General features: G+C 58.6%; 1 protein-coding gene across 3 annotated transcripts; it reads right to left on the bottom strand.

Annotated features, from left to right (window-relative positions):
- Positions 1-1140: 1140 nt before the first annotated feature.
- Positions 1141-22173, bottom strand: MYO1C (myosin IC). 3 transcript variants are annotated; one of them, XM_006184985.3, is made up of 32 exons: positions 21929-22173; positions 14812-14967; positions 14585-14700; positions 13811-14009; positions 13652-13732; positions 12549-12728; positions 12370-12468; positions 12052-12165; positions 11890-11961; positions 11391-11510; positions 11196-11278; positions 10874-10979; positions 10681-10761; positions 10291-10382; positions 8777-8871; positions 8653-8699; positions 8459-8539; positions 6762-6867; positions 6558-6675; positions 5830-5943; positions 5678-5754; positions 5292-5360; positions 5110-5194; positions 4867-5026; positions 4517-4600; positions 3756-3849; positions 3608-3663; positions 3345-3480; positions 3196-3266; positions 3009-3106; positions 2832-2931; positions 1141-2392 (listed from the first exon to the last, which is right to left on the bottom strand). In XM_006184985.3, exons 1-32 carry the CDS (start codon positions 22001-22003, stop codon positions 2366-2368), a joined length of 3192 nt encoding a protein of 1063 aa, XP_006185047.1. In that variant the 5' UTR covers positions 22004-22173; the 3' UTR covers positions 1141-2365. The 3 variants fall into 3 exon arrangements, with proteins under 3 accessions (XP_006185047.1, XP_032313386.1, XP_032313387.1); XM_032457495.1 differs by lacking the exon at positions 21929-22173 and adding an exon at positions 21022-21166; XM_032457496.1 differs by lacking the exon at positions 21929-22173 and adding an exon at positions 16319-16763.
- Between the last annotated feature and the right edge of the window lie 962 nt (positions 22174-23135).

Raw genomic sequence — 23135 nt, 5'->3', positions numbered from 1 at the left:
TGTGAGGAGGTGTCAGAATCTAGGGGTGTTCACAGGATTGTGTCAAACCCAAGATAGTCATATATTAGGCAGTATCTGTTCTTGGGGAACTTCTGTCCTAGGTGACGAATTTAAACTGCTCAGCAGTTAGCCTGACTCCAGTCTAAACCTTTCCTTGCTTTTAAGCCCTGCACATGCCAATTTCTTCTACCCACAACCACCTTCCCGCTTGCGAAAACTACCGAGGGGCTCTGTGGTTGCAGCTTACGATACTCATTCCCTTTCTTCTGGAGGCAGCACTCTGATCTCCCGGGATGTCATCTGTCCCCACTCGGTCCTTGCAGTCCTGTCTGGGGGCAGCAGTCACATGAGCCAGGCCCAGGAGACCCATATTGGAATATGCTCAACTCCATAATGATGATGGTTGGGTTGGGGAGGAGCACCTCTTTCAAGTGGGTCCACTGAGAATCAGCTCTTTGAACTACTGGGCAAGAGGCACCTTCTCTTTCTGCTTCCAATGCTGAGTTACAGAACGCAAGCTTGGAGCCGCTGGTGGCAGCTGCTGCCACCACACCACGAGGGGAGAACCTGCCTGAGGACGAAGCTACCACCCAAGAAGGCTGAGCCAAGAGATGTTTCCAGACACATTCCTGACAGTGTTGTGTGAGCGCCTGAAAGCAGCCCTACCCTGGACCTGTTAGGCTGCTAACGCCAATAGATACCGCTTCCTGCCCCAGCCAGTTTGAACTGGATTTGTCACTTGCAACAGATATGGAGACCATCCTTTGAGACCCACCTCAGATGTCGTCTTCTCTGTGAAGTGTTTGCAATCCCTCACACCCACGTGTCTCAGTCTCTTGTCAGTGTGCCCTTGCTGCCCGTACTTCCCATACTGGGCTGCATTTCCATCCAGCAGCCTTACCAACAGGGCCTGTGTGATGCTTCTTCCCCCAGCCCACAGCACTGGGCCAGGCGGAGTGGCCCTTCCATAGACAATCAATGAACGAGCAAGGCCATGTTGCAGCTACTGGTCACTCCCGCTCTCTTCCCCGGGGAGGGAGCCCTGCCTCCTTCCTTCTGGGGACCAGGCAAAAACTGTAAGACCACTGGTTGCCTCCTAGGGGTCCTCTCCCTTTCCTGACATTCACAAGGAGATCAATGTTGGCAAACACATATTGCTTTATTTAGTGTTTCTCTGGATTGCAGAAGTGTCAGCAGTGGGCTGAGACCCCCAGGAGGGCAGGGGCAGCTGGGAAGCCCCCAGGCCCTCTAGGGAGGTGGGGATGAGTGGGGGGAGAAGCAGCAGAAAGAGGTGATGCCCCTGCAGCTCCTCCCAAGGCCCCCTTCCCCAGGCTCCCCAGATTGGGAGGGGGTCCGGAGCCAGTAAAGGCCCTAAGTCCTTGAATTGGGGCCAAAGTATATGGGCAGGGTGTTTGTCATCCTAAGGCATGGACTCAGGAGGCAGGAGTGCTCCTCCCACCTGGTGGCCCCCAAGGGTGATTGCTGGTCAGGGAGCCACATGCATCCTTAAGACATGAGCCTGTTTCATGGGGCGCCCCCATCCCTGGGAAAGGCAGTGAGGTATGCTGAGGACAGGGCTACAGTCTGGTTTTGCCCCAACCTGATGGGTGACCTTGGGCAAGTCCCTTCCCCTCTTTGGGCCTCTTGTCTCTTGCTCTGTCACACCAGGAGGCTAGACTAGATCATCTCTCAGAGTCTTCCAAATTCTATGGTCTAAGAGTCCTATCCCCACTCCAGGATGCCCTCAGGCTGGGATGGTATTAGAAGGGCATTTTTAAGGCAGGAGAAGGGGGCAGGCAAGGGTGGTCTCAGCCCCCAGTGGGATATCGGAGTGGGCTGCAAAGGCTACAGGTGGGCAGGCAGAGAGACAGACAGACAAGGTGCCAAGGGAACAAGGAGGAGAGGGAGGCCTGGGCAGGGAAGAGGGCACCAGGGCCCAGACCACGCACCCTCTCAGCTACCTTCCCTGCCCTGTTGGAGTCAGGGAAAACACATCCAGTGTGTCTTGGGGTGGGAAAATGGCTTTTTTAAAAAATAGTTTCCTATAAAGCATCAAAAAATCTCAGAGAAAACCTCAGCAAAAATTCCCTTCTCTCAAATATTTGGCATTGGCAGTGGGGCTGGCGTGGCTGCCTCTGGCCCCGGCCTTCCTATTGCTGTGGCCCGGCCTGGCCCACTCCTGGGGCAGCTCCCTGGTCCCTGCTGCTCCCTCAAGAGAGGGGCGAGCAGGAGGTGGGAGTTTGTCAGTGGGCTTTGAGGTGTCCCTGGGTCCCTGTCTGGAAGCTTGAGTCTTTGGTAACTGGGAAGGGGACGGGGGATGAGCAAAGCATTGGGAGGCAGGAGGGGGGTCCAGTGGGCACCTTCATCACCGAGAGTTCAGCCGGGGGGCCACCTGTGAGGGCCGGGGGAGAAGGCAAGTGGTGAGCAGGAAGCAGACAGAGGTGTTTCAGGCATCCATCTTCATGGGTTAGATGTGTCATAGTACATGGAGGGCGGGGGAAGGCTAGAGGCCTCGGTACTGGAGGCTCCAACCCTCTTCCCACAGGACTCCCTGCCCAGGCCAGAGTGGGCCTCTCCTCCCACTCAGCACACCCCCATCCCCCTGGGTCTCCCCTACCTCCCCATGCTGCCATCTTTATGACCCTCTGCACTATGAGGGCTCAAATGGTCCCCTCTCTGGTCCTCAATGGACAATGGGATGAAGGGGGTGTATGGTGCCCTCTAGATCTCCCAAGCACTGCCAAGGGAGGAAGGCTTGGCCACCAGAGGCTCACTGAGGCCCCTGGGGCTCTCACTTGGGAAGCAGGGCATTGCTGCCAGGCCCCACTCACCACAGCCAGGTGCCCATTCTTGGCCTTGGTGATGAGCAGCTCCGAGCCGGGTGTGAAGTCGATGATGCCATCCCTGCCGGGGCCCCCTGCGAAACTGATGCTGGAGGGAAGGCGGTGTGTGAGGCTTGGCCGCCGTGCACACATGGCCCCCCCAGCCCCCAGCCCCCCCTGCCTCACCTGCCCTGGTTGATGTTGATGTTGTTCACACGGTCAGCACTGAGGGCTGTCTTGGTCAGTGTCTCAATCACGTGGTCACTTTGCAGCACCACGTCCCCCTGGGGGGCCCAGACAGGGGCAAGGGTCAGGCCCTGCCCAGAGCTAGAGAACCCACCCCCTCCCTGCCTCCCAGTCCCCCAAGGGGCACCTTTTGCTTATTGTCCTCACGCTGTACATGCAGTACAAAGAGGCTGTCACTTAGGCTGCTGACCGATATCCCTGAGGGGAAAGGGCAGAGGTCAGGGATCAAGGGTCAGAGCAGGGACCCTCCCAACACAGCCCTCGACTCTGGCTTACCTGTCAGGTTGGTGTAATCAATCCTCTGCTTGACTTTGGCGTCCTCCACGATGACCACGGCATTGGGCGTCAGCAGCAGCTGCCGAGAGCGGGGCTTGTAGCCTTTGCGGTCATATTTCACAACTGGCACGGCGTACTGGGGACAGAGGGCAGGGGAGGGGGATCCAGGGATAAGCTCTTACCCTCTGCCCAGGCGCTGACCCCCCATCCAGCCCTTGGGCAGCAGAACCATGCAGGGCTGAGGGCTACAGGCAGGGTCTCACCTGGATGGGCTCAGAGCCCAGGGCCTGCAGCACTTTGGGGCTGATCTCATCTGTACCTGCAACCCAGAGCAGGAAGGGGAAGTCAGAGGTGGAGAGAGAGGACTGGATGGTGATGGAGGATCTGAGTGCTGGAAAATCAGGGGCTCACCAAGCCGGGTGCTGATGAAGAGCCTGGGCACACTCTGGGGGTAATTGTCCTTCTTGCCCTTGAAGATCTCACTAGCCACGGCTTTCTGCTGCAGCTGAGGAGACAAGGGCAGGGAGTGGGGCTGTCAGAGGGATGGGGACCATCATGGTAGGGGCAGGCCCAGCCTCAGAAACCCCTCTCTATGGCCCCAGCACCAGGAGGTGGAGCCCTGCCACCAACGCTCCCCGTTAGCCCTTTCTCCCTCACTCCCATCCCCACCAACCAAGGCAGAGGGCTCCCCAGGGGAGTCATTACAACACTGTGGGTCCAGGCCTGACTCTGGGGACAACTCCCCATCATATCAGGCCCTGGAGCCCCTGAGGTTCAGCTCTGACTGGGATGATTGCTAATACTTCAGACTCCTACAGGTTAACTGAGCAGGTGGGTCCCTTAGCATCATCCAGTACTGAGCTGGTGAATACAAGGCACATCAGCCACCAATGTCTCTTTGGAACCACTCGATCAGACAAAGCTACAGCCTTTTGAACACAAGGCTCTAGGCAGCCTCTACCAGTTCAGTGAAGCTGGTCTAGAAAGTGAACCCCATTTGCCACCCAAAATCTACTCCAGCCTCAGCTGTGTACACAAGGCCAAACAGGGACTGGGATCCATTTGAGATTGCATTGTAAATCAATCAGAGTAAAGTGCCCTCCAGGCCAGCACTGTTAAGGTGGTACCTGCTGCTCCCCAACTAGTCCCCCCACTTGCCCCTGGCTCCGCACCTGCTGCTTCCACTCCGGGCTGATGCTCCGGCAGTACTTCCACACCATGTTCTTCCGGCACAATTCCCGCAGAAGCTCCGAGGCCTGTGGGTGCAAGTGAGGTCAGGGCACCCAGCAGCCTGGCTCCCTTCCCTCTAAAGATGACAAGCATAAGCCCGCTGGGTCTTGACCTAAGTGACACCCCTTCAACTTGGACAACCTTTCATTCCTGTAAAGAGCCTCATTCCTCATGGCCCACCCAACTCCAGTTCCCCTCTCTTCCCTGGTGGCTCCTCTGGTCACATGACTATTAGAGCCCCCTCCACCGAGCGCACTGATGGTCCCCAGGTCAGCAGGGAGGGCCCACAGACCTCACACAGGGCAGGTGGGGGCGTGGGCCAGGAAGTGTCCAGGATATTCTGGGGCAGCTGCCGCCGCAGGTTGAGCAAAAAAGAGGTGCGCACGTGGTCCAGGAAGAAGGCGTTCTCGGGGCAACGGGGTGCGTGGCGCAGGATGAAGCCGTGGATGAGGCTGGGGGTGGGGGTGAGAAGCCTGGTAACGGACCCCCCCAACACCCTGCTCTGCACTCCCCCTCACGGCACCCCAGGGCTCACCGCCGGATAGTCTGTGCCGCCCTCTTCCTCTTGGCTGCCTTTCTCCGGCCCAGTGTTCCACGCCACCAAGACTGGATGCAGATGGCTGTGGAGACCACAGACGGCTGAGCTCCATCTCTTCTCCATGGTGGCCCACCCTAGCCCCAGTCCCAGCCCTCCTGAAGACTCCTGGGCTCCCGAACCTGATCGCTTCACCCGGAGAAATTTCTGCCGCCAGTGAAAGCCCCTCCAGGTGGCCTGGATCTTCGTGGCTGTGGTCAGGAGAGAAAGTCAACTGGCCAGAGATCTGGGGCATGAGTGAGGGGATTACTGAAGGAGCTACTGAGAGGATAAATAAGTGAAGGGAGAGTAAAGGAAAGAGCAAGGGAGGGAATAAAGCAACGTGGAAACACTGAGTGTATTTCCAGGGGCAGGAGAGGTGGGTGCTGGGGCTGGAGCTGGTAAGGAGGAGGGCAGCTGGACATGGGTGTGGCAGGCTTCCTGGAGAAGAAACCCAAATGCAGTGATTTCTTTCCTGCTCCCCAGAATGGATCCCACTGGAACAGGAAGGGTGGGGCCCCTCTCTTACCCAGGCTCTGCCGCCGGATCTCCAGGGCATCTTCTGTGGCAAACAGGGTCTTGGGGAAGCGGATGAAGATCTTGGTCCTGGGAGGGCAGCAGTGATCAGCCCCTAGTTGCCACCCTCGTGCCCCTCAATCACTAGGCATGGGCACCACTCACCTGCCCATCTTGTACTCTTCTGGCTTGTAGCCAAGGTGCCTGACCAGCACAGCCACCCCATCCTGGGGCCGTCCAGCCCATGTGGGCCATGTCTCTGGGCACAGTGACTTGTACCTGGGGACAGGAGGAGCAGAGATGCACCCAGCCACCATGCCTGCCAGAGCCCTTCTCTGGGAGCCCAAACCAGCTTTCCTGGGCACCTGCTGGGGGCTCCCACTGACTCGCACATTGCAGAAAGCCTGGGAGGTCTCTGTTACCAATTCCATTTTAAAAGTGAGATGAGAATTCTCATCTGTCTAAGGCCATGAGGCTAGAAAGTGGCACAGATGGAATTCACACCTGATTAACTCCCCAGACCCCCTAACCGGGGATAACCACAACGCTGCTGTATCCTTTCTGAGCTGATCAAAAACTGTCCTCAAAGACTTTCACCATCTCCTCTGGTGATGGGCATGTGGATGCATGTCTCATGGACCCCTGACCAGCTACTCTAAGAGAGCAGGGCCTGGGGTTGGCCCCTCCCTCCTCGCCTCCACTGGTGTTTGCTCTACCAAGCTCAACACCAGGCATGCAGCATGTAGAGGCCTCTGGCGTGGGTCACACAGAAGCTCAGAGCCTCAGCGTCTTCTCTGAATAGGGCAGAGAATCTGCTGTCCTCCCTCTGGGGATCTAGGAGGATCCAACCCTCCGATCCCCTTTCCTTGGTGCTGAGCCAGGCCCACCCCTACCTCTGCAGGAAAGCCTCGTATTTGCGGCGATAGGCAAAGCCGGCTCTGCGCACGCGCAGGTTCTCCATCAGCCCCAGGTACTTCACCTGGTGCCGGATCAGCACCTCATCAAAGCGGCCTGGGGGAGGGGTGACAAGAGTGGTCAGTGGGCTTTTGCCAACAGACAGGCACAGCCTCTACGGGCCCATGGAGCGGAGGGCCTACCGGGCTGCTTGGCATCATTGGGCTTGATGCAGCGGACGTATGCAGGCTCCTTTGACTTCAGGATCTCCACCAGCTGCAGGAGGCTCATCTTGAACTGGGTGGCCACCTGGTCAGCCAAGGTGAACAGAAGGTTGGCAGGAGCTGGGCTGCGGTCACTGACCTCTGCAATGCCCCTCCCTGGGGCAAAGCAGCACCAGTTCCCACAACTACTTCCTCCTATCACCCCTCCCTCACAATAGAGGAAGGGGCCAGACTACAATCACCTGCATCCCGCTGGCTGAGCCAGTGACCTCAGCTTAGGAACCTCACTCCCCTCTAAAACTCCTGCTCAGGTCTCCCTGCAACCTCAATCCAGCATCTCTCTTTGGCAGACATTCTTTCTCTTCCCTAAACATGTCCTACTCCTATGCATTCACCCATTATCCCTGTCCACTGTGCTGCAGGACCTTCAAAGATCTCAGGCCTCTGGGAGAAGCGGACGCCTCAGCAAAGACCTGTAATCCATCATGGTCCCACTAATGCCAGGGGCACATACCTGGGGGTTCTGGAAGCAACAAGAAGGAGCAGCTTATCCAGTCTGTAGAGTAGGGGGCATCAGGAAGGGCCTTCTAGAAATGACCCTTCAGCTGAGATTTAAAGGATAGGTAGGAAACAGCCAGAAGGAAGAGAGGAGGGAAAGCATTCAGGCAGCAGGACAGCCTGAGCAAAGGTTCAGAGTACACAGGGAGCTACAAGCAGGGCCCACTGCAGACTAGTGGAGTCTGGAGTGCCTGGGGGGCCACTTGGAGGAGATCAGTGGCTTCCTGGAGAAGCCTGGACAGGAGTGCTTGTGTCCTCACGAGGTGGGGGGAGTGGGATACTGAGGCAGGGAGGATGAGAATGCTCAGGGAGAGGGAGGGGATGGGGTGGGGAGCAGAGGGCAGGGTCCCAAGGAGTCAGACTCTGGGCAACACGCTGATTTTACGGCCTCCCAGCCAACAGGTCTCAGCCTGCAGCACTCTGGCTTCCACCTCCCCATGACCTTGCTCTTCCTGGGACCACCCTGGCCCTCCTCCTGCCAAGCCCAACAGCCACACCTCTGTCCACAGCTCGCTGGAATTCTCCCCTCATCTGGCACCACTGGCCACATCTGTATTTCCCAGCTTCTCTCCTTGATAATGTCACTTCCCGCCTGGTCTTTTTTGAACTGTGCATCTGTATGGGGCCCTCTGGCCACCTACCGTTCCCCTCCATAAGTCTATCTGACAAGCACCTACTCGTTGCCAATTATCTCAGATGCATCCTCCTCCAGGAAGCCTTCCCTGACTCCCTCCCATCTTCTGCTCCCTCAATTTGCTGCTCCCTATTCTAAGTTTCCATAGCACCCTGTGCACATTTCTATGAAAGCACTTACTCATCTTTGTATCCTAAGTGCCCAGCAGTGTCTGCTACAAATGTCTTCTGCGGAGTGAATGCACACAAGCACCTACACAGACACAGGTATACACATGCTCCACACTTAGAGACGGTGCACACATAGGCACACATGGACGAAGGCATATATGCACCCATGGGCAGCCTCCCAGACACATAGATGTGCACCCAGGTGCCAGTGGACACACAAATTCACACACACACTGCCAACTTCCGGGCTCACGCAGGCACAGGTCCTGCTCCCGTGCACACACACGACCCCTCGGGTCCCACAGTCTTCACACCGTCTCTGGCCGCTTCTTGTCACTGAGCTCGCTCCGGTCAAAGCACTGGCTCATGATGGGATTCTCTGAGCTGCACATGGTCTGTGAGGGCAGACAGGGCAACAGGGTCAGAGCACAGGGACAGGTCGGTCAGATTCCTGGGGCTGAGGTCATTCACAGCCCACATCTGGAGCCCTCCCCCTAGTCCTCCACACCTCCTTCAGGTTCCGGAAGAGAAGATCATTGTTTTTGTCCAGAAACCCTGTAAGGAGAAAGCAGATATGAGGTGAGGGAGCCCCTCTCCCCACCCACTGTGGGATCCTGCCCCAGGATCCTCACCTGTCACGCTATAGGTCACCTCCCCAGCGTAGTGCAGAAGGCGAAAATCCTCACGGCCCAGAGACTTCCTGGTACGCTGATCAGCCAGCTTGTGCCTGGGGGTGACAGAGAGAGGAAGCTGCAGACTGCTGGCCTGAGCCATGCCCCCTGCCTGCTGAAGAGACTTCAAGAGAGAAACCAGGCATCCAGTAAGAGGCTGGAGGGTGAGGCCACCTCTCTGCACAGAGGCCATCATAGAGGCTCACAGAGGTAGATGGCCTTGACCAGGAACACACAGTGCCAGGATAGAGACCTAAGCCAGGGCACACTGGGTGGAGGGCTCCTTGGCTCGCCTTTGGCTGTTGCACGGCTCTGCTCAGAGGGCTGACTGCTGCCCGCTACATTTTAAGAATGGAATCTGCCCCAAGAGATTACTTGCATCTTCAGCATGTTTATACCCTTTAGCCCATTTTCTACTTTTGAGAACGATCCCAAGCAACTAACCAGAGATACAGGCAGAGATTTAAGGCACAGAGATATTCAGGGCAACACTGTTAACCCTGGCAGAAACCTGGAAGCTGGCCAGGGCCCCCAAGGGCTGGGTGAGAGCCACGCATTAGCTCTGTGCATTAGAGCTGCTGGAGGAAGTTTTGAGGAGATTTTTCTGTTTGATGATACAGGAAGATACTCGGGATATAACACGATCCTGAGCCTTATCCACAATAAGTTCTCAATGACAAAAAAAAAAGTATAGAAAAAAGCAGGAAGAAAATGCCTCAAACTGTTAACAGTGGTGACCTCTGGGAGACAGGATGACAGGTGGCTTTTGCACACTTTCCAATTTTTCACTTATGAGCAACATTACTTTTACCATCAGAAAAAGTTTTTTAATATTCTCTTAAGCAAAAAAAAAAAAAAAAAAAAATTCTCAGGGCTTTGGCATCCACAGCCCTGGGACGGAATCTCGGCTCTGGATTTACATGCTGGGAAATAACCTCAGGCAAATGGCCTCACCTCTTTGAGCCTCAGTAAAAAATCTCCTCCGGGGGTTGCTTCAGGTTAGAGGAGATGACATCAAAATACACAGGGCCCAGCCAGGAGGAGGGGCTGGTTTCTTTTCTCCCCTCTCCCCAGTTTAGGGAATTCCTCAAATAAAAAGCAATTTCGGGGGAGTGGGAGGGGGAGGGAAATATCTCAGTGGTAGAGTGCGTGTTTAGCATGCACGAGGTCCTGGGTTCAATACTCTGTACCTCCATTAAAAAAAAAAAGCAATTTCCAAATAAGGAAGCTAAAAAAATCTTAGCAAGCTTCATTCTCAATAAAGAATAAGGAGGAAAAAAAAACAAGGAATAAGGAGGAAGCCACACTCCTAGGTTCTTACTCTGTGGATGCACCACAAGCTGCGGCCTTGTGTGTCTATCCCTCACTAACACCACCCCAGTCATCTGCTTGTGGCTGGGGTTTTATGGTGTGGGGGGAGGGAATCCCAAGCTCCCACAGACTCTACTCCAAGATAGCCCTGCAGCCCCACTCACGTCAGGAAGTGCGGATGGTGCTTGACTGTGTCCTCCAGCTTCTCCAGGAAGGTCAGGTCCGTGGCCTCCCCGGGGCGCAGACACTCCTCGTCCTGGGCAGGCAGGGGGTGGTAGCAGAGGGTGAGGGGTGTACAGGGGAAGGACTGGAGAGCACCAGAACTCAGAGGCCCCCATGGGAGATGCAGACACAGAGGAAAGGAGCATATTACAACGAGCTTCCCAGATACAGCCTCTAGACCTGGCCAGCACCTCACCTTACCTTCCACACACAGCCCTGTCCTGCCCAGTTCAAACTCTGGCCCTCTGGACAGGCCAGGAGAGCAAGGGGGAAGGGGTGATGTCATCCCACCCAGCCCCCAACACAAGGCCTTGGAGGAACAGACAACTCACCAAAATGGAGATGATGCCTTTGAACTTCTCCTCCACCAGGTCACAGATGATCTTGTTGTTGAAATACTGGACAGGCTCCCACTGAGGGGCCGAAAGGGAGGAAAGCATCATCACGGGGTCCTGGCCCCTCTCTTGAAGAGACTGATGCCTGGGCTTCCACGGCACGTGGGGACACCTGCAGGCTGACACTCACCGCGATGCCCTCTGCCTCATACTCCTCCTGTTCCGACTTGAGGGTGAGCTCGATGAAGAGCTGCTGCAGCTTCTCATTGCAGTAGTTGATGCAGAACTGCTCAAAGCTGTGAGGAAAGCAGAAGAGCCCTCAGCAGCTCAGGGGGACATGGGGCCAGGAGCAGGGGAGGGGCGGGCCCCAGCGCAGTTAAGGGAAGAAACACAGATCAAGACCCAAGGTGGCTGGGAAGTCACTGGCAGGAATGAGAGGCCAGGGGAAGAGGAGAGGGACCAGGACAGGGGAGACAGGAGGAGAGACAGGCCGGAGACAGAGGGGCACTGACCTGTTATGCTGAAACACTTCGAAGCCATAAATGTCCAGGAGCCCAAGGACCGTGGTGCTCCTCCAGCTTGGGGTCTCAGTGTCCTAGGGCCAGTAAATTGAGAGCATGGGTCCCAATGTTTGCCAGCTCCCAGCCCCGGGCCTTTCTGGATGGCCCTCCCTGCCGCCTTGGAAGCAGCAAGTGTCAAGCCCTCACCTTGGAGGCCAGCGACCTGTTGATCTTCGCAACCAGCCAGGTAAAGGTGCGACTGTACACGGCCTTGGCGAGAGCATCTCGTGCGTATGCAGCCTGTTCCAGGTTCAGCGGGCTCAGGAGCTACAGGTGTAAGGTGACACAGGGAGATAAATAAAGGCAGCCCCCTTCCCCTCCCTGCCCTTTTGGGCTCAGGAAGCGGACCCCTTTGCCCTCCCTCCTCCCAGTGAAAGTGGGGTGAGGATAGGGTGGATGTGAGAGGACACAGTGGCCACACCAGAGGGAAGGTGGTATAGAAACAGGAGGCCTTCTTGCTGGAGGTGAGAGTCTTGCTTCTAGCCTCACTCTCTTCCTCACTCACTTCTCTTTCTGAGCTACCACCTTCCAGCATTGCTAAGAGGACCAGCTGAACAAACCAGGGGAAGGGAGGGACAATGGGAATGGGGGCCGCCTTGGAACACCTGCCCCCTCACCCCACCTTCTGGCAAAGGCTGGGCCTCACCTCTTCGCCCTTGGCGATGATCTTCCTGTGTGTCAGGGCTTCTCGCAATGTTGAGCCTTCCACACCAAGGAGCTGCCACGGGAGGAGGGGTGGGCCGGGTGAGGATGCACCCCCACCCCCACCCCAGCTGCTCTGCCCTCGCCCTCTGCACACCCCGCTCACCCTGGTCAGATACTTGAGCTGGTTCTCGGTGGTGACCTGGGCATTGCTCTCCTCATTGGCAGCAAAGTGGATGTTGCCCAGATGCAGGACACTGGCCACGATGCTCAGCAGGTCCTGGGGGAACAGGGAGGGGCAGGTAGGGGTTTCAGAAAGAGCTGAGAGCCCCACGAGGGCAGATGTGAAAGGTGAGAAGGAGCAGAGAACAGGTGGTAAAGCATTGGAGAGGAAGGGACCTAGAGTGGAAACGGGCTGCAGAGGTGGACCAAGATTTCCCAGGTGTGACAGGAGGAAAGGGAGGGTCCCCAGCAGAGGCCTCACCTCCACTTCATCCTCTGTGAAGTCGATGACTGTCAGGGCTTTCCTAACAACCTTCCAATCACTCTTGTCATTGATGGAGGAGACTTTGGCGCACTGGCCCTGGAGGAAGGGCAAGCTGGATTACCAGCCCTGGCGCTGGGCTCCCTGGGTGGCACCTGCCCGGCCCGCCCACTACGCACCTTCACCAGGTACAGGTAGCTCTGGGGGTTCCGTTCCAGGCCCAGCCTGCGCAGTGTCTCCTCCTCGCCCCCCTCCAGCAGCTGGTAGAAGATGTGGAAGTTCCTCTCCCCGTGATTCTGGTGCACCACCCGGGACTTCTCCAGGAGGTAACTGAGGATGTGGCCACCCACGGGGGCACCCTGTAGGCAGGGCAGGATGTAGTGACTGTTCAGGAGGCTTGGGGACAGAGCCCACCTTCCCCTCCCTCCCCTGCGCTCCTGGGCTCTAATTCCCTGGATCGCTCTGGCTGCTTTGTAGAGAAGAGATGGTAGGCGAACCAGGCGGACCAGGGAAACCAGAAGAATCTTTTAAAGAGGAAAGTCATCATGACACACTTCTGTTTCAAACCCTCTGATGGCCTCCCTTCCACTCAGAGCTTTAAGAAAAAGCCCTTACAAAGACCTGAAAGAGCCTGCACCATATAGTCTCCTTCTTCCTCTTTTTTTTTTTTTTTGAAAGGGGAAATAATTAGGTTTATTTATTTATTTGTTTATTTATTTTAGTGGCAGTACTGGGGATTGAACACAGGACCTCGTGCATGCTAAGCACGCACTCTACCACTGAGCTATACCCTCCCCACTAGCATCCTCTACTATTCCTTGGCCTCTTGCTCTCTTCTCCAGCCACTCTGACCTCTTTGCTGTCTTCCAACACACCAAATAACTTCCTGTCTCAGTGCCTTTGCACTGGCGATGCACTGTGCCTACTCTCCCCAGGTATCTGCATAGCTTGTTGCCCTATCTCCGTCAAGGTTTACCAAAACGCCACCTTCTCAGTGAGGCCTACCCCATCTGCCTTATTTAAAATAGCAACTTCCCCCTCCCCTTACTTCATCTTAGTTTTTGCCATGACAGCTGTCATCTAAATTACATTTTTCTGTTTACTGTCTATCGGCCTGGAGGCAGGATTTCTGTCTTGTTTCACTGCTGTACCGCCAGCACCTAAAACAGTAACTGGCACATAGTAGGCACTCATTAAATATTTGCTGGTGCCAAAGACCTGGCCAGCGGGCGCCTACTGAAACGGGATCCCACTCGGCCTGCCCTGACCCACGCACAGGTACCTTGAAGTCAAACTGCACGTCCATGTACTTCCCAAACCTGCTGGAGTTATCGTTCCGGAGGGTCTTGGCATTTCCAAAGGCCTAGGAATAGACGGGGGTGTGAAGGATGTCCGGCAGTCTCTCCCTGCCCCTCCCCTCCCTATGCTGCTGTCCCTTCACCTCCAGCACCGGGTTGCTCTGCAGCAGTCTGTCTCGCACAGCACCGCCCCGCTCAGGGGCCGGGCAGGTCTCAGCATAGAACTGCAGCAGCCGCTTGGTGGCTTCTGTCTTGCCTGCCCCACTTTCCCCAGAGATCATCACTGCCTGGTCCCGGCGCTCCGTGCGCAGTGCCCGGTACACAGTGTCAGCCACCGCAAACCTAGGGCAGAGGCTCATCAGGAGCTTAGGTGATAGGGGGGCAGGCAAGTGGGTGCAGGGGTGGGAGCCCCACAGGTAGGACTTACATGGGGGGGACTCATGTCTGGTTGGAGTCCACTTGCAGGTGGAAGTTGGGTGTACATTTGAGGATGGGATTGGGGGAACCCTGAAAGGTGTGGGTCAAGGGAGACTGTTCACAGCTGAGGATGGGGGTCACTTTCAGATGAAGGCTTGAGGGGACCACTCATGGGTGGGGGTGGGGGGATTGGAGGTCATTTAGGTGGAGGTTGGAGCCACTCAAAGGTAGAGCTGGGAAGTCCCTCAGAGGTGGGGCTCAGAGGGTCACTCAGGTTGGGTGGCCATGCCCAGGGTGAGTTGGGGGAATAAGTCATGGGTGTGAGTTGGGGTGGAGGCCAGGGAGGTCCTGCCCAGATGGAGTAGAGAGGTTCACCGTGGGTGGGGACAGGGGTCACTCTGGACTGAGGGATTGTGGCATTCCTCACAGATGTGAATCACGATTCATCTCAAGTGGGAGGTCAGGTGGGGCCATCTCGTGGAGATAGAGGGGTCACTCACAGGTGGGGAGGCACCTCATAGAAGCTGACGCCACGGTAGCGCTCCATGTGCTGTCGGCTATAGATCTGCAGGTCCCGGTAGGGGTTGACAGAGACCAGGACGGGGCCGATGTAGGTCTGGGGGTGAGAGGAGGGTCAGAAGTTTCTCCTGAAGGCGACTGAGCCTCTTCCCCCCTCAGCCCCGCACCTGTGCCCCCAGCACCCGCCATCTTCCCACTCGGGCCTCACGTAGATGAGGTTCTCCCGGAAGCGGCGCCGCAGGTTCTCGATGAAGGCTGCCTCACTGGTGAAGTTCTCCAGCAGCACGAAATCCTGTACCCCTACCCGGTCGCGGGCAGTCAGTGCACTCTCCATGGTCACCCGCACCCCGTCACTGCCCAGGGCCTGCAGGGATGGGTCACGGGAGAGAGTTAGAGGCAGCAGGGTAAGGGAAGGCCACTTCTCCCCCTCCACCACAGCCTGCGGGACTGACAGGACAACCAGGGGCACATGGACACAGGGGGCCTGGACACAGAACAGAGAGAACACCCAGGAGATGGACCATGCTGTGAACAGTGGGCCTAGATCGCAGGAATCCAGCACATGGAACACTGAGGACACAGGTCCCAGAACCAAGACCACGGGCACATGGGACCTGAACACAGGACACTGGAGCACAGAGGACCCAGAGGACATGGGAACAAGGCCACTGAATCCAGGAAAACACTGGTTTTGTGTAGAGAAGGGGGGGTCATGAGAATAAGAGAACACTCTGTTGACCTTGGACAAAAACTCCTCCTCTCTCTGGGCTGCTTCCTTCTCAAGGAGTTGAGGTAGACCAGGTGACCTCAAGTCCCTTAGCTCTGGGCCACGTGTGACAGGTACTTTGTAAGACAAATGGCTCAGAGTGAATTCTACAGGCAGGGTGGGGCCATCTCTCCCACCCGCAACCATCAAAATCCCCAGGGGAAGAGCGTCTAGGGACCTAGCAAAAGGTCACCACAAGCCATAGGAGAGGGATTCCCCCAGGGGGGCCTCCCATCCCAGCTGAGCTGGGCACCCACCCCAGAAGGGGGGCCCTCCCTCCCACAGCTGAACCACGCCCTCCCCTCCAGCTGCTGCTGGGCTCCCCAGACACCCTCCTCCACTGAGAGGGGGGAGAAGTCTCAAGGGGGTGGGGGTTTTACCAGGGAAAGCACAGCTGCCTCCTGAGCCCGTCAGAGGGTGAGGAGAAGTACGAGCTCAACAAGGCCCTCACCCCACACCACATTCTTCAAAGAGGGTCTAAGGGCTCTAGGAAATTGACACCGAGAGTGTCAAGGGTCAGAGCAGAGCAAGGTGGCGGCAGTGGTGGGAGGGATCGCACCAGGTCTCCTCCAACCTCAGACCACCCAGATCTCTTGCCCTGGCACCCCTCTGGGTCTGGCCAGCGGCCTGCCTCTCCAAGGCCCGTCCCTCACAGCTCCCCTCCTCCGCCACCCCTAGTCCTGTTGCCAAATCTGGCTCAAGCTGCCCCCCCCCCGCCCTCTGGGTGACGGGTCATGGCGCTCTCAGCCTTTCCCCGGAGCTATGAGCGCGGCCCGGGTCCGAGCGCCCCGCGGCTCTCCCTGCCTCGGCCTCCTCCCCCTGCAACTTTCCGGGACGTTTTTCCATCCGAAATTCCTGGGCCGCGCCCGCTTCCTGGCGGGGCCGAGGCGGCGCCGCGCGGCCAGGAGGGACGCCCGGGACCCCCGCCCCGCCCACCACCCCCGCTCACCGATGCCCGGTAGCGCATCCTGCCCTGCCGGCCTGGCGCCCTGCTCCGCTGCCCGTGCTCTCGGCCCGGGGCTCGGTGGCGGCGGCGGCGGCGGCGGCGGCGTCACGAGGGAGGGGCCGGCCCGCCCCCCGTTCCGCCCCCTCCGCGAGCCTCGGAAGCGCGGGACTCCCCGGGCGCCCCCGCCTCCCTCCGCGCTGGGACTCGGCGGTCCCTCTCCAGCTGGTGGGGGTGGGCAGCAACCATGGGGGATCTCAGGACGGGGTGGGGGCGTATGGGGGCGGGGGCTGCGGGGGCGGAGCTCCCTGTCGGGCAGGGGCCCCTCCTGAGTCAGGTTTTCCAGGAGGGACGTCTTTGGTTCCAGGGTGGGGCCCGGAACCCGCGCGGCCGCCGCGTCTACACCGACCAGGAACTCACTTCCGGGCTTGTGTCTACACTACGCACTAGTCCAGGCGCTGGATTCACTAAGCAGAGGCCCGTGGGTCCCGGAGGAAGCAGGACTTCCCTCCCCCAACCTCACCCCAGCCTAGAGTCCCGGGAAAGTTAAAAATAGAACGAAATGTCCAAATACGGCCGGCGCGCCCAGGCGGGCGGAGCCTCCGTGCGGGACACTGTCCACCTCTGTACACTCTGGGGGGTGGGCCTAGCATATTTAAGTTTCAAGAAAATCTCTTTAGGTTCCCAGGTCAGAAGAGAGCGCGCGCCCCAGGGACGGAGACGACTACAGGGTGCCTTTGCCTAGCGCGGTGTGTGCCTGGCCTCCGTGCAGGGCTCAGCTTTCCATCTGGGAAATCCACGTCCGACTTCCAGAATGTGGGGCAATACCCTTCTTCCTTATCCCGGATACCCCGACCAAGGCCCCTGTACCCAGGGACTCCTCATCTCTCTCTTCTCGAGGGGGCCTCCCTCTCTTTCCTTGAATTCCTCCACACTCTCCGCCCAGACGCCTTCCCTCTATCCAAACCAGCCAGCCCCCAGCAGCCCCACCCTCGCTGGGCTCTTGGGGTGGGGAGCAGCGGCAGTCTGCGGGACCAGCTCTGGTCCGATCCCAGCTCCGGTGGGGGTGTAACGGCTAGTGCTTCCAAAAGGCTGGGCCGCTTCTCCCAAGCTGCATGACTGCCAGCAGGTCACTTAACTTCTGGGAGCCCTTCCTTCATCCTTCAAATGAGGCTAATACCTATCTCAAAGGGCGGTTGAGAAGGCTAAGGTAAGGTGCCAAGGCACCTCCCAGGCCCTCAATAAACACTTCCCTCTCTCAGCCACTCTTTCGCACACGCTTGGAGCAGACCCTACTAAGAGCCATGTCCTGGGCCAAATAGGTTACACTTCTTATCTGGCGGGGAAAGCCCCTCAGGCGTGTCGGTCTGCCAGTTACAAAGAGCTCTCGAACTTTACCTGTGCCCCAGCTGACAGATAAGGAACATGAAGCGGATGCTGACTTGTCCGTGGGGACAAAAACAGAACTGGGACCCAAAGCCCCAGCGCGCCCCACCCTCGGACACAGGCTCCCTGGGGAGGGAGTTAGGCTGCGGCAGGTGCGGGCTGCAGCCACGTGGAGAAGGCTCATTACCTCGAGAACAACAGCCTGGCCAGAGCCGCGGCCAGAGGGACACCGTGGCGGGGGCGCCAGCTGGGAGATGAGGCCCTCCGGAGAGGGCGAGGGGACTGGGTGCCACCGCGCGCAGCTGGGAAATGGGTGGGAGCGGAGCATGGGGGAATCTTAAGTGCCAACGGCTTCCGCAGGCTCAGGGGGGGAGGAGGCCCCCTCCGCGATGCCCCCTGGTGAAAAATGCAGAAAGGAGAGGGAGCGCGGGGAGGACTCAGCCACCAGCACACCCGTGGTGAGGAGGGCCTTGGAAGACTGGAGGAAGGGGTTCGAGCGGCCTCCACCAGGAGCTCGGCTCCGGGGGGGTACCGGGACCTGAATGGTGCTGCTCGCCGCCACCCGTGGACCCGAGGGGAGGAGCTGACAAGGGGGCGGTGCCTCGCCGCCGCAGTGTCCGCCCCGCCCGCCGCCGCGTCAAGCGGCTGGAATGAGGAGAATCTGCGTGCGGAGGGGTCCGGCGGGCCACCCCCCGCCCAAGCCGCGCCGCTACATTCCCGGGATGCCCGCTGGCGCCCCCACAGCCGCCGCCCGGCGGCGGAAGGAGGGGGTGTCTCCGCTGTCAGGCGGGGCGGAGGGCAGGCCCCCTGGTCCAGACCACAACCCCTGCCACCACCATCGCCCACCCCGCCTCACTGGACGGAAGCGCCAGTCCGGAGAGGGGGTAGTGAGGCAGGGGACCAAGGGTGTGAGAGACACCGCGGGCAAGGCTGCAGCACCAGGCGCTTCTTACGTTCCGAGCACTGTCTTCTGTGTACTCCCTTCAATGCCTCCTGCCGAGCCATGAGGTCTGTATTATTGCCCTCATTCTACAGACAGGGAAACAGGCTGGGCCTGTGAATGACATGTTCAAGCTCCCAGGACTAGTAAAAGAAAAGGTGGGATTGGAACCGGGAACTCTACCACTCCCTACTGCTGCAGGGCTGCCCTGAGGGAGAGGCCTGCCTGGGGCTGGTGGATTTCCCAGCTTCTTTGTAAGGATTAACATGGTACCTGCCAGGCTGTGACCTTCCTCAGTGAACCCGTGGCTGCAGTGCCTACCACCCACCCCTGGCGGTGTTTTGTGACTATTGACTTGTAGGCCTTAGGAATAGCAGCTAAAGGGAGTGGCCCATGACGCTTGGGCCCCCAGCATGGCCCTAGACCTAGGGGCTGGCTGCCGGCGGGGGTGCAGCCATGGCCCCTGAGCGACACAGGACTTATTTCCCAAGGCACCCTCTGGGTATCCTCCCACCTGGGGAGGAGTTTCCAATAAGGTGGGAATAGGCAGGCCCAGCAGACCTGGGTCATCCAATGCCCATTACTTAGTATGGGCCAGGTGCCCCCAAGCCTGACCTCTAGAGAAGTGGGGAGGGCAGTGTTCCCCAGCCCAGGGCTATGCATGTCTGGAGAGTGTTCTGAGGACCCCCAGACTGCAGCTGTAGGCTGATTTCCAATGAGGCAGTCTCATGGATGGTTGAGTCAGAGAAAGAACCATACGGTCTCACCCTCAGCACATGCTGGGCACAAAACAGGTAAACTTCTATTTATCACACATATCTTAGGTCTGGGCCCAAGCTGCCCAACTAAAGACTGTTCCAGATTCAAGGGAACTGTTGTAAGGGGGAATGGAGAGGAAAGTGGAGGACTTAGGGGTCCTACGTGATAGTTCACTGGGCCCTAGTCAAGGGCTGTACACTCTCTCTCCAGAACCTTGGGTCTTTGGACTGCCAGACACCTCTGCCTGGCGGTCCAGCAGAAGCTAACAAAGCACCTTGCCCTCTAACCTATCCTCCTTGTTCAGCATCCTGTAATGTCTACAGGAGGGAGACACCTTCAGCTAGTCATCCCTGCCTGACATCAAAAGGCCTGCCCTCCTCCCTCTACTCCTCCCACCAAGGAGTCAACACCTGCAAAAACCTCCCCTCTGCTCCTCCATCACTGCTCTGCCCCTGGATCAGGCAAGCAGCCTCCAAACTGGCCTCCCTGCCATCCTCCCTGTGATCCATTTTCCCACAGCAGCCTGTGGGATTTACAAATGCAAATCCAATCAATTAACATCTCATATTAATAGAGTAAAGGTTTATAGGGCACCCAACCATGTGCCAAGCACATCCACTGCTTCTTGCCCTGAGGACTCCAGCAGCCTCCTTTGTCCTCAGTTTATCCCACTGTTCCTGCCTTCCTGTGTGGCCACAGCGGTAGCCCTCTCCAGTCCCTGCTCTCCCCACGCCTCGCTCACCACCACACACAGACAGGAGGAGCTGTTCCCGCCTCTGCCACCAGCCACGTGTGGCCCTCTAAGCCTCTCGCCTTTGCACCTGCAGCTTCCTTGTCCTGCGTACCCAACCCCCTCCCCACCTGACTGACTCTTAGTCATCCTTGAAGACTCAGCTCAGGTATCACTTCCTCCAGAACCCCTTTCTAACTCCCCGAAACACAGCCCCCCCCCCCTTTATCGCATTCTGCTCTAAGCGAACGTTTCCTTGTCAGTCTCTCCCAGGAGACTGCTCCCGCTAGGGGCGTACACCCGGGCTGGCACACAGTGGGGGCTCAATAACCCCTCTTGGACGCCTGAATGAATGAATGAATCACAGAGCCTGGGAGTGTGAGCAGGAGGCTGGAACGTGACGGGCGTTGCATAGGCCGTGGGCCAGCCATTCATTCTCTCATTCATCTCGGAGCCCCCCAGCCGCCACACTCACTCGCAGGGGGCGTCTGGCGCTGCTGGGTCCGGGGGCGGGGAACGGGAAGGGGCGGGGCCCGGGCCGCTTCTCCGGAACCTTGAGGCAGAGCTGGCTGCCGGAGGGGCCCGAAGGGCGCTCAGGGTGCCCCGGTCCCGCGACCCCAGCCGCTCCTCCCCTCCCTAACTTTACCGGCAAGTAAGCTAAGCCTCCACCAGGTCAAGTCCCGGCGCCACCGGGTCCTGGAATCCCGCACGGGCTGGACTGAGCCGACTCGGCCCCCGCGATCCGTGGGCCGGCGACCCCCGCTTCCCTCAGGGTAGCTCGGGGCCTGGCTTGCCACCGGGCCTCTAACTCTCTCCCCAATCCCGCCCGCCATTGGAAGCCCCCCAGGGCCACGTGGCTGCGGCCCACCCCGCGTCCGCGCCCCGCGTACCCACCGGCTCGGTTCTTCGGGTGCGCTGGCGGGGGCTGGGCCGGGTGGCGTGGCCGGCTCCGGAGTCCGCGGCCCCGGCACGCTCTCCACGCCCAGGGCCCGCCCGGGGCCGGCCGCTGCCTGTCGTCATCCCAGGCAGGGCCCGGGCTCCGGCGCGCGCGCGCGCACCCTCCCGCCCCGCCCCGCCAGGCCGGCCCCGGCCCCTGCCCGCGCCCTTGTCCGCGGAGGCTTGGTGGGGCACACTCCGCAGCCAGCTCCAGGGGACCAGGCGCATCAGTCATTCACACACGCACACACACGCACCCTTCTTCGGCTGAAGACCCGGCCCACTCGCTGCAGTGATGGGTGGGTGGGTGCGTCTTTACGGGGCTCATCCTAGGGTTCCTTTGCATCCTCAGAGTAAACCCGAAAACCTGACCCTCCCCTGCGTGCCAGGCTAGTCAGTTCTTCCCTATTTGTGACTACCTCTCTCCTTTCACCCTCCTCCCCTGCCCCCCAACGCTTGCTCTGAGCTGGCCAGTCCCAGTTCTTCAGACCACACTGGGAAAGGGGTGGCATTAACTGAGCCTGTACTTTGCACCTGGAGCTTTACATGCACTGGTCCTTCGATCTCAGAGCAGCCCTGTCACCTAGGTATTAGCCCAGTTCATATCCCACTGAGGATCAGGGAGCTGGAGGAGAGAGGATTCAAACCCAGATCGCTGCTTTGAAACACCCTGCTCCTAGTGGGCTTAACTCTTGCGTCTTTCTTCCATTTATCCCCTTCTTGTCCAGTCTATTCCTGTCCTCCCAAGGATCAGAACTCTTCCCCGCTGCTTACCTCTTTCCCAAGAGGTTTCCTTGAGAGGGGGCTGCTGGGCCCTGGGGAGACACTGCCACCCTTCCTCCCAGCCCAGAGCATCCCAGCTTACAAGCTTGCAGGGTCTGTGGGGATGAACCACACGGATGATCTCCCCAGTGGGTATCAGCTCCACTTGCAGCGCCATTCCGCCTGTGGATAGCCAGCGTGCTGAGCACTGGGGCCTCTGAGCAAAAGCCTGCCTGCTGGCCTGCTGGCTCTAGCGGCTCCTGGGGCCAGGAATCTGGTCTCCGCCGGGATGGCCACTTGGTTCAGCTTCCACTCCAGCCCCAGGGGAGGTGTCTGGTCCAGTGCCTCAGGACACAGCTGGAGCAGCCCAGGTCTGATTGGGAGGCCTCTTGGCCCAGCTGGGTTGGGGCAGGAAGAGGAGGGGCTGAGGGATGGAGGAAATGCCTGTTGTCCCAGGTAACCAGAGGAGCTGATGTAGCCACCCGTGGGGGACACTGGACTCCAGGTCAAAGGGTAGGAGGCCTTTCCCCCCAGCAGCTCCATGGCCCAGCCTCCCACTACCCTCTCACTGGTGTCGGCCTGAGAACACTGTGACCACTCCTCAAAACACAATGTATGTCATGCCCTAATCCAAGAGGATCCATTAGTAGGCACTGCCAGTCCTGCATGTCCCCCCAGCTTGCCTCCTGCTGCAGTAGTGGGTGTGCCCCTACTAGTTTGAGAAGCCAGGGCTGCTGAGGGCTGGCCATGTTGGGCACAGGGGGCTGGCTGGAGAAGCAGGAGGGTACTGTGAGGATGCCCCTGTCCCATCCTCCTCTGGAGCCTCAAACGCTTGGGATGGTTGTCCCTGGGTGGCTTGGTGGTGGGTAGCCTTAGTCCTGTTTGCCCCTTACTTTTCCATAGCACCTTCAGGTGCTCCCTGCCCCCAAATGTTCCTGTTTTTCTATCTTTATTGTTGCTAAATCACAGCTGACACTTTCCTGGCCTGGGACTGAGCCCTTGGGTCTCCAGCCATTCCTTATAGGAAGTGAGAAGGGGGAAGTGGATGGGGAAAGCGACCTTTCCAGAGGAAGATGCTGGCACAGGAGGGGTGGAGTCCAGTGGGCCTGCATTGGCCTTGACAGCCCCTCAGGCAGGCACCTTCTCCCTGGCACCCTCCTTCCCTCCCTTCAGCTTCCCCCGCCCCGGAAAGGCCAGCAAAGCTTCCTTCCTTCCTCCGGGAAGCACATCTATCCAGGGCAGGATCATCCCCGGCGGCCACACAATGGCCCTTATCAGCCGTGGAGCCAGGCGCAGAGACCAGCGCACAC

This window comes from Camelus ferus, chromosome 16 (genome assembly GCF_009834535.1).
Source record: "Camelus ferus isolate YT-003-E chromosome 16, BCGSAC_Cfer_1.0, whole genome shotgun sequence".
Taxonomy (NCBI): Eukaryota; Metazoa; Chordata; class Mammalia; order Artiodactyla; family Camelidae; genus Camelus; species Camelus ferus.
Note: the sequence above shows the minus strand (reverse complement) of the source record. Positions and strands in the feature narration are given on the sequence as shown.